The 9,320-nt window shown below is 44.5% G+C and overlaps 1 protein-coding gene across 1 annotated transcript; it reads right to left on the reverse strand.

Moving 5' to 3' along the window:
* Positions 1-3,317: 3,317 nt before the first annotated feature.
* GPR83 (G protein-coupled receptor 83) lies at positions 3,318-7,900 on the reverse strand. The gene is made up of 4 exons (XM_061343414.1): positions 7,425-7,900; positions 6,588-6,713; positions 5,549-5,682; positions 3,318-4,777 (listed from the first exon to the last, which is right to left on the reverse strand). Exons 1-4 carry the CDS (start codon positions 7,809-7,811, stop codon positions 4,153-4,155), a joined length of 1,272 nt encoding a protein of 423 aa, XP_061199398.1. The 5' UTR covers positions 7,812-7,900; the 3' UTR covers positions 3,318-4,152.
* Positions 7,901-9,320: the final 1,420 nt, after the last annotated feature.

Here is a 9,320-nt window from a genome sequence, read left to right on the forward strand (position 1 = left end):
TACTGCCTTTAGCTTCAGAAACATCTTACCTGTAATATATGTATGTCCTTGAAAACATTCACTGAAAGGGAAAAAAACATTCACTAATGTAATATATGGCCCAGCCCGAATGGCTCTGGTTTGCAAAGCTGCGTTAAAGCGTTGGGTAGACAGAGCATCACCTCTCATGAGGCTCACCTCTGCTGTCAGTCTGTTCATCACCTCCTATTGATCATCAACCTGCAACCTTTGTCACACCAAAAGCTCCCTCAGATGGAGCTCCCAGTACCTGCACCTGTCACAGTGCTCCAGGAGTCCCCAGGATGGTGGGATGATGGCTGATGCATGAGCTGTCATGGCAACATGTACCTCTCCAACAGTGAAACTGTTTGCTCCCAAAGTTTTAGGCCCTTCAGTGCCTGATGTCTTCTGCCTGAGGGATTGCAGAGTGCAAACTCCCGCCTGTGTCTGATGATGAGTATCGCAAATCAAATATACCATCCAGACAAAGCTCTGAAAATGCTCTGAAATCAATGATTTATGGGCAAGAAAGAAACTTTGAACATCTAATACGACTGAGCCATCAGCAGGTGGCAAGCAGAATAATCACAACTGAAGTATTTGTTCTTGAGTCTTCTAAGCTAAAGACACACAGGAAAAGAAGGGGAAAAAAAGACACTACAGAAAAAGGTAAACCATTAAACAGAAAAAGATTAATTTCAAATGAAAAGGAAGCTTCTTTTTTGGTAAGACTGACAACAGCAGAATCATACTTTGAAGATGCCTTGCTTTAGTTTCCTGAGGAGGGTGGCCCAGCTGGCAGATGATGCTGACAGGACAAAGTCACGGCAGTGCTGGCCTGGCAGAAGCCACAAGAGATGTGTGGCCATGCACAGGAGTGGAGAAGGATCAGAGCAGGTCAAGCTGCTAGCAAAATCAAACTTTCAGAAGTAGATTTCAGGCAGACTTCTTCTCTCAAGTTGTCTGACCAAACAGAGAAAGAATCCTGCATAATACTGGATGCCATATGAAGATTTGAAACATTGCATGTCCCGAGGGGGAGACTCTTAAATAAAACCCCAAAACTTGAGTAGACAAAGTTTTTAATTCCTGAAGCCACATGACTCTATAGGTAAACGCAACCATAATTGCTTCCCTGAGTGAAGCAAAGATGCTTTTGGGAAGGGTCTCTTGATCTGCTCTCTTCTCCTTTTGCTTAGGGAAGCTCTTCTGTTCATTACTAGCTTAAGCTGAGTAAAGCCATTCCAGAAGTCTCAGTAATGGATTTATTAATGAATAAAAAACACCAAATGTGTAGCCTTAAAAATGGTTTAGTTCAACATTTACATAACTTGTGATGAAATTAATGTGTGAAGAAGGTGGCATTGGCTTCCTGTACCTCTTTTCCTCATGCTATCTGCTCCCTTTGTGTCTTCTCTCTGAGTCTCTTCTTCCTCCTGCTGTCATCCCACACTTCCTTCCCTCTCAGCTTCTTCCTCACCACTCTTCTCTCTCCTCTTTGCTACCACTGGATGAACACTTGCTTCTAGAAACCACATGAAAACCCAAAGCGTTTTTCTTTTGACTAAGGAAAGCAAATGTAGCATCCAGTTTGTCGCTTTATCCCTTACCCATATGTGCACACATGTGTTTTTCTTCTCCTAGGGAAATGTTTTAGTGTTTAAGTAATGTTTTAATACTTAAATAATTAAAAAGTGATAAGGATGACTACAAGGGGTTATAGAATCATAGAATAGTTAGGGTTGGAAAGGACCTTAAGATCATCAAGTTCCAACCCCCCTGCCATGGGCAGGGACACCTCGCTCTAAACCATATCACCCAAGGCCTCGTCCAACCTGGCCTTGAACACTGCCAGGGATGGAGCATTCACAACCTCCCTGGGGGACTCTGAATTTAAGTTGGAACTGTGTGATTACAACGAAGGAAGATGCAAAGGGAAAAAGGAAGGGATAATGTCCACTGAACAGACCTGGGGAGAGAAGGGCTAGCTTCCCAAACTCTCATGCAGAGGGTCTTCCAAGACTACCAGACCCCTCTCTCTTGTAGGGCAAAAATAGGCTGAGGTTCCTGCTTCTCTCATTTGCTTTGGCATGTTACCTTTTGTATCTTCTGATACAGAACATATAGGTCAGATCTTGTGCAACTGAAATCAGGGAATGGGTCTGATTTACTCTAAATAGGTTCAGAATATGTCCCAGGTTACTGTGGCTCTCAAACCATCCCATCACCACTTCCCTCTTTTAAGTGCGTAGTATTAGATTTTTAGGTATTCAGCATTCCTGAAGGTTTATCTGTTGGTAGAGAGTTGAGATCTGCTGTCACTGGACAAGGGCACAGAGCAAAGGCTCTGCATGCTTGGGATCTCTAGTAGAATAGATTAGACTAGGATATTTCAGTTGGAAGGGACCTTCATCTGTCCAGCTGCCCAACCACTTTAGGGCAGATGTGTTGCAAAGGTTATAGGAGGGAGTGGGACTTTCCTTAGGGGGTCAAATCAGTATCTGCATATCAGTGATACAAATACTGTGACTCATGAAGCCTTGATAAAGTAAAATCGCACTGGATTCAAAGTGAGACATTGGTAACACCTTGTGAAAGCAGCCGAGCTGCAAGGCGAGGTAGTCCTTTCAGTCTTTTTACTCAGCTGTGAAAGACCTGCACAAGGCATAGAATTATTTCTAAGTTTATACTAAGACATTGGGGAAAACTGGTTTTCTTTTTCCTCTTTCCCATTTATAAAAGGAACATTTTTCTCACTTCACAGCTGGCTGCTCCAAGTTGAATATGGAACGAGGCACACTGGTGTGGCATTCAAGCTAATTTCCAAAGCACGAGGAGAGTTATTGCTCTCCTGTGCAATAAGAGGTACAGCTTTTGAAGTGCCTTTTTTTTTTGTGTGGTTTTGTTATTCAAAATCTTTTCCTGCTAAGAACATTAAGTTCTGCAAACTACTCCAGACAGCTGCAGTCACATGAATTTTCTTTGCCACCGCGAGAAGGACACATCTCACTCGTCTTTAAATGCATCAGAACTGTGCAATCACCAGAGGGTATCTTACAAAGAAATGTTCCACTTTTATTACTTGCTATCAGAGATATTATCTGTTCTCCCAAAGCAGTTCATTTATGAACTAATTCTACAGAGTGAACATCTTATCTGGGATGAAATATCCCAAACGACTGATCTGAGAAATACCTGGGTATTTACATGATAAAAGAACAACATTCAAAGGCAAATTTAAAAGTCAAAATGTGGGATCCTTTAGCTGCCATTTGACAATAATGTAAAGGTGCGCTGATCGTAGTCCAGACTTGTCTAACTGTGGATGGGATGTCCAGCATTCTCCAAAGTGGCTTTTTGGGGCTTAGTTCTCTATTTGAAGAAAAGCCTTCTGAACTCTATGTGATATAGCACTGGTGGCAGATGCTGAGCTAACAGGTTGGTGTTTACCATCTACTTATGCAAAGAACAGGCATCCAGTTTTCTTCAACTTTACCTCAGAAAAAGTTCCTGTGATGTAAGAAATTCCTCTGTTTATCAATGTCGACCTTACTCTCCACTTCTCTGAGGGTATCTTCACAAAACCATGGACTTATGAAATACACCTGTTCATTCATTCTGAGGAGATCATGACTTTTCAGACCCCAGTTCAGAAGGGATGCCTTCCTACCCAGCTGTCCTGGTTAAACCATGACACCAGTTGCATGGATCTAAGGCAGCAACATAAAGGTCTACATCTTCACCACTTCCGCATTGCTATGAAGAGAGTTAGAAAAGGAGGAGGAAGGACAGATGCGACTAGACTGTTGCTTTAGTGTTTAAGTACCAGCAAAATACACACACAGCCACAGTGGTAAAAAGGCTTAGTCACACAGATAACAGTGACATACATGCAGAGAATCCCATCCTGCAAGCCAATCCAAAGTCAACTTGAGAAAGAGAGTTCCTTCCTGGGAAGAGTTTGCTTTCTCTCCTTTAGGGGTTTCACACCATGATCATCAGCCTGCATGAGACATGTAGCTCTTCCATACAACCAGAACCTCCTCTTTAGTTCTATCACCTGTGGTTGCACACCCCCTAAGTAGGCCAGGGCTCCACATCTTCCCACCATTTCAACTCTAGCCATATCTATGGGCTGTGCAGGCTCACTGTTTAACTCACAGGTACAATTGGCTCAACTGCAGAGATGTCTGTCTTTCCTGACTGGATGTTGGAAGCTGACGAAAGGACACGGGAGGCCTGCAACCTCTTGAAGTTGCTGTTTTCTGGCCAAGCCGGTCGGTAGGATGGGGCTGTGGAGGGAAGCCTCTGTTCTGCGGGCCTGGGAGGCTTTCTGCACATGCTGAGCAAAGCTTTGAGTTCTGATCGGAAGCTGTCATTGAGCCAGCAGTAGATGAAAGGGTTGTAGCAGGTGCTGCTCATTGCGAACCAGTGAAAGGCGAAGTACAGGGCGTTGTTGGTGTGGATGGTCTGGCTGGAGAGGAGGAGGACGTAGCAATTCAAGGGGAACCAGCAGACTGCAAAGAGGATGACAACCAGCATCAGCATCTTTATGGTCTTCTTATTCTTCTTGCGAAGGGCAAAGTACTGCTCGGTGGTGACGTCGCCAATGACATTGCGCAGCCAGAGCTTCTTAGCCACTGTCACGTAGGCAGCAGAGATGATCAGAAGGGGCAGGACATAGAGCAGAATGAAGGTTGTTAAGTCAAGATACTTCCAAAAGAGGTCAGCAGGCTCAGGAAAATCTGGCAGGCACAGACACCGGGTAACCTCCTCACTGCAAGTGGAGACACCGAACAGGGTGAGAGCACATACAGCATGACACTGTGAGAAGAGTACACCAGAAACAAGGAGGAGGGTAGGAGTGGGCTCCTGCCATAAAGCCTGGAGGCAGACAATTTGTTTACCTACATGTCAGAGATAAACCAAGCTCTGCTGTCCAGGATTTGAGCCATGGAGCAGCCTGTGAGCAACGTGGTGATAATTTCTCGTGGGCATTCATGACCTTTTAATTATTTTATGAATTCCATCAATTACAAAATTTCCAGCTGCACAGAAGCAGGTTTTTATTTTCTGTCCTTTGGCAAACAGAAAATCCTTATTAAAGGACCTCTTCCTCATTAAAGCACTTTCCAAATACCAGTGTCCACGACAGTATTTTATGGAGCAAGGAGCTGAGGCAGGTTTTGCATTTTCCCAGGGCTGATGAGCAGATTAAAAGCTGCCAGGTTTTAGTTTTTTCCCCATTTCTGGTCAGATTGGTATATTGTGTAAAACATCAGTGTATAGAAATAAAGGCTGCAGGCCAGATCCTCTAATTTACTTGCCTATTTCATGTGATTAGTGTGAAAGAATAAAGATAATATGATTAAAAATAGAAACAAAGACAGGACATAAGCCATTGCTACGGCATCTGATGAAAATAACAGACTACATGTTTGGCTGCCCTCAGTATAAGCTCAGGGCTTTCAGTAGAAGATGCCAAAGTACAACCACTGAGAGTTTCGCCTCTAGGGAGACTGTGGAAGAAAGCAAAGCACATCCTTACCTGTACTCAAAGGTAAAGAGTTTTTGGTAGATAGCATGTGGTAGAGAAAAACAAGTTGCCATGATCCAGATTACAGAGATGTAAATAACACCTTTTGCAGTAGATATGCGAGGTTTCAGTGGGTGCATTATAACCTGTGCAAAATAAACCAGTACTCAGTCTTATGATATTTCAGGAAATAATTACATCAATTTTTCATATGATCTTCTGGCCTTAAATCTATTACTTCATGTGGAAATGCAGCATGCCAGCAGTACAGTCTTCACCCAGCTCTCATTGATTACAAGCTCTACATGAAAGCCTGAACTTTTCTTCATTGAAATGGGTAAAGTCACATCCCAGTCCTGCCCTCACATTTCAGTATTTGTGTCTAGGTGGGGAAAACTGGGTACCAGGGAGTCTCACACATATTTTAACCAGACCTGCCTAGGGATGCTTCTGAGAGCCAGTGCATTTCCTGGAAACAGGAAGCTTTGTGACAGAAAATGTCAAATGTCAACTCTTTTGTGTGGTTGTTGAGTGCCTCCAAACCAATAATGCCTGACTCACCCCAGTTTTGAGCCCATTATCAAGAGCAAGCCACAGCTGTGCTTGTGACAAAGACCAGTGTGCAAGAGTCAGCTCTCTAGTGTTCAGGGTATCTTAGAGTAAAGGGAGGCAGAACTGTGGAAGCTGTCTGGAATGTCCCTGCATCCATGGTGCTGGACAAACCACCCCAGAAGAGAGCTGCCCACATGAATTCCTGTTAGGCTCTTGGACTTTCTTCTCATTTGAGGCCTATTGGATTATCTACTGCAGAAAGGCTCCCATTCCCTAGCTGGAGGTAACTGCAAGGTGATGGACAACTCCCATCTCCCACCTTGCTGCAGGCTCGAAACTGCTCTTTCTATCTGACAGTAAGAACTGCTTCCCCACCCTGTGCGCTCCTCAGGCATCTTAGATTAATCTGGGAGCTGAGAAGGAAAGGGCACAGGAATCCTTTCTCATTTTAAATATGCTCTCCCAAGCTTTCCATCTATCTGCTTCAGAGAGCCCTCACCTGGTGCCTGTCCACGGCAATGGCTGTGAGGGTCAATGCAGAGACATGGAGGGAGCAGTACTGCGCAAACCTACTGACGTGGCACATCCCCTTCCCGAATATCCAGGTACTGTTCACAAAACGAGCCTGAAACCAGAACACCATTAGCTTTGTGCACCCTCCCACACACCTCCACATGCTTATAGACATCCGAGACACCCCTTGCACATCATTCTTTGTGCTGTGGAAAGTGTATTTTGTAAAACTGCAGGTTCTTTATACAATCGTACTGTTTTCTGGCTTCTGAACCCTCAAGAGTCCAGTGCTGCTCAGTGGCCCAGCAATATCCTCCAGGACAATACTGCAGCACAGTATTAAAGATGTTTGTTCTGGTTTATCCACAGTGTGTCCTGCAGCCTAACTATTGAATCAATACATTTCTCCTTTCTGCTTACAGAATAGGGCTGACCAGCATCTTACTTTACTTCAAAGCAAAGCTTTTCAACACAGCTTGTAAAACTAATCTTTTATTTTTTTCCAAGAGGTTCATACTATTACCTTGGAAATACTTCAGAAAAGGGAAGGAGAAATAAGACCAGATACTATAAAGTACTCAGGAATCACTGGGAAGTTATTACTGTCCAGGTACTATCAGGGCCACTTTTAACAAATGGATAATCTCAGAACTTCAACTAGATAACAGGAATTAAGAGAAGAAAAAGACAGGTGGAGTTTTCCAAGCGTAACTCCAATCACTTTAATTTGAACTGGACAGAACAGCACTGCCTACAGTAGCATAAAGAAGAAAAGGCCACCAAGTACCTGTGATGCCCTTATGGCATCTCTGCCCATTCTTACCAGTGTAAAAGGTGTGTTGAGGAGTGTGATCATGATATCGGCTACAGCCAGGTTCACAATGAACAAGCTGGTGGCGGAGCGCATGCGCTTGGTCTTGATGACAACGTGACAGACGAGGACATTGCCGAAGAGGGAGAAGACAATGATGACAGAGTACGCCGCGACCAGCAGGGCTTTCACAGTGATGCTCTGCGACTCTGCTCCATACCGGCTCCTGCCCACAAAGCTCTGCCACTCAGCCAGGCTGTCGTTATCCCAGGAAAAGAAACCCGAGATGTTCTGGATCACAAAAGTCTTCTCCAGGCTCCCGTTGAGGGACAACTTTCCTGGGGTTACAAAGGTGTTAACCAGGTCGGGGAGGCAAAGCCAGATGAAACAGGACAACATCTCTGAAACGCCGCTCTGCTCCTCCGAATTGGAAACAGCTCATTTGCAAGACAGCAGAGCTCGCCTGTGTGCCAGCAGAGCTGTCCTCCCCTCGCTCAGCCCAGGTGCGCTCGGCATCAGGAGCAGGATGTTCTGGATTCTCTCCCGCTCAGCTTGCTGTTACTTTTGCTCCTTCAGTCAGCTTTATAGCCCGAGGCGAGCTCCGAGCCGGGATCTTGTGCAGCCATTGGTCTGCATTACATTATTTGTGCTCTGACGTGCTGCTTTTCCATGCAGTCACACTCCCCCAAGCGCTACTCCAAGATAAGCACATCAGAGAGAAAGGCAAATTGTCAGCATCCTTTTTCTCTACTGGCACCCCAGCTCACGCAAATTCCGTGCTGCTTATAAACCATCAGTGTGTGTGGTAGTTTTGCTGTCTTCCAGGACACAATTCCAATTTAAGATCAGTTTTAAAGGTCTGGCAGGCAGGTTGCAGCTTATTTCACAGCATGACACTCGCTAACTAGCACAGAATAAGGGGCAACAGATGAGCTGTGAGTAACAAGCCAGCTTACTTAACTCATTTTTCCAAAGACCTTTTTCCCCTCAGAGATGGAGAAATACTTAGACTTTCCCTTTAAAGAGTTTCATCCTGGCCAAGGGAATAAAAGTTTGATGTGAAACTCTGCTTTCTAGTGTCTACAGAAATACACAGGTAGTTACAAGGAGGTGATTATATGGGATAGAGGACGGGATGTCTCAGCCCAGTGAGTCCAGTATCCAAAGAAACATGCTGTATACTGGACAAGCATTGAGGAGAGGGCAGCATGTTGTGACAGTGTGCTACCCTCAACCTCACCTTCACTTCCCATAACCCTGCTCAAGTGACAAACAGTCATGGTCCTAATGTTGCATCTGGTGATGACATCTTCATCTAGGTCAACATGGGCTGGGGGGGGAACAGATAACAACACCATAGCCAAGGGCTAACTGGTAAATGGTTAACTTGCTAAACTTTGAAATCTTAGCTAAGTAAAGGATTGATTGTGCACATATAATCTTTTAGACATAAAACACTGACCACATCTGGGACTAAGTCTGGATCCAGCTGCACCTAGACTCCTGAGTTTAGAACACAACAGAGTCCTTTCTGAACCTCATGACTGACAGTTTTGTTTGACCCTGTCCTCTACGCAGTGCATCTTGTCACCAAGTCTTGTTAAACCACTGTCACATTCACTAACAGACTTTGTTAAATCACTGTTTTACATCAGTAAACATACTGTTACTTCTCGCTTAGAAGTGAGGTGTGTCAATCCAACTGTGACAGGAGTGTTCCCTGTGCCTTCCCCACAAAACACAGTAGGAAACCTAAAATCAGCATCAGACCAAATCCCACATAGCGCAGAAAGACATGTTTCTTCATGCCTGCATGTGTAAGGTGCCGCCCATCTTCTGGGGACAGATCTGCTTTTACATAAGAGGCTTTATTTAACTATCAGTTAAAAGACCATTATCTCAAAAGGT

Source organism: Neopsephotus bourkii, unplaced genomic scaffold, assembly GCF_033783945.1.
Source record: "Neopsephotus bourkii isolate Nb327-2 ecotype Australia unplaced genomic scaffold, CSIRO-AGI_Nbou_v1 NB_1825, whole genome shotgun sequence".
Classification (NCBI taxonomy): Eukaryota; Metazoa; Chordata; class Aves; order Psittaciformes; family Psittacidae; genus Neopsephotus; species Neopsephotus bourkii.

Bases quoted from the DNA above. Each gene is read 5' to 3' on its own strand.
- GPR83 (XM_061343414.1), bottom strand. From the start codon at position 7,811: ATGTTGTCCTGTTTCATCTGGCTTTGCCTCCCCGACCTGGTTAACACC. The intron at 6,714-7,424 runs GTAAGAATGGGC...TTCTGGTTTCAG, and splicing joins TCAACACACCTTTTACACTG to GCTCGTTTTGTGAACAGTAC. The intron at 5,683-6,587 runs GTGAGGGCTCTC...TATTTTGCACAG, and splicing joins TTGCCGTGGACAGGCACCAG to GTTATAATGCACCCACTGAA.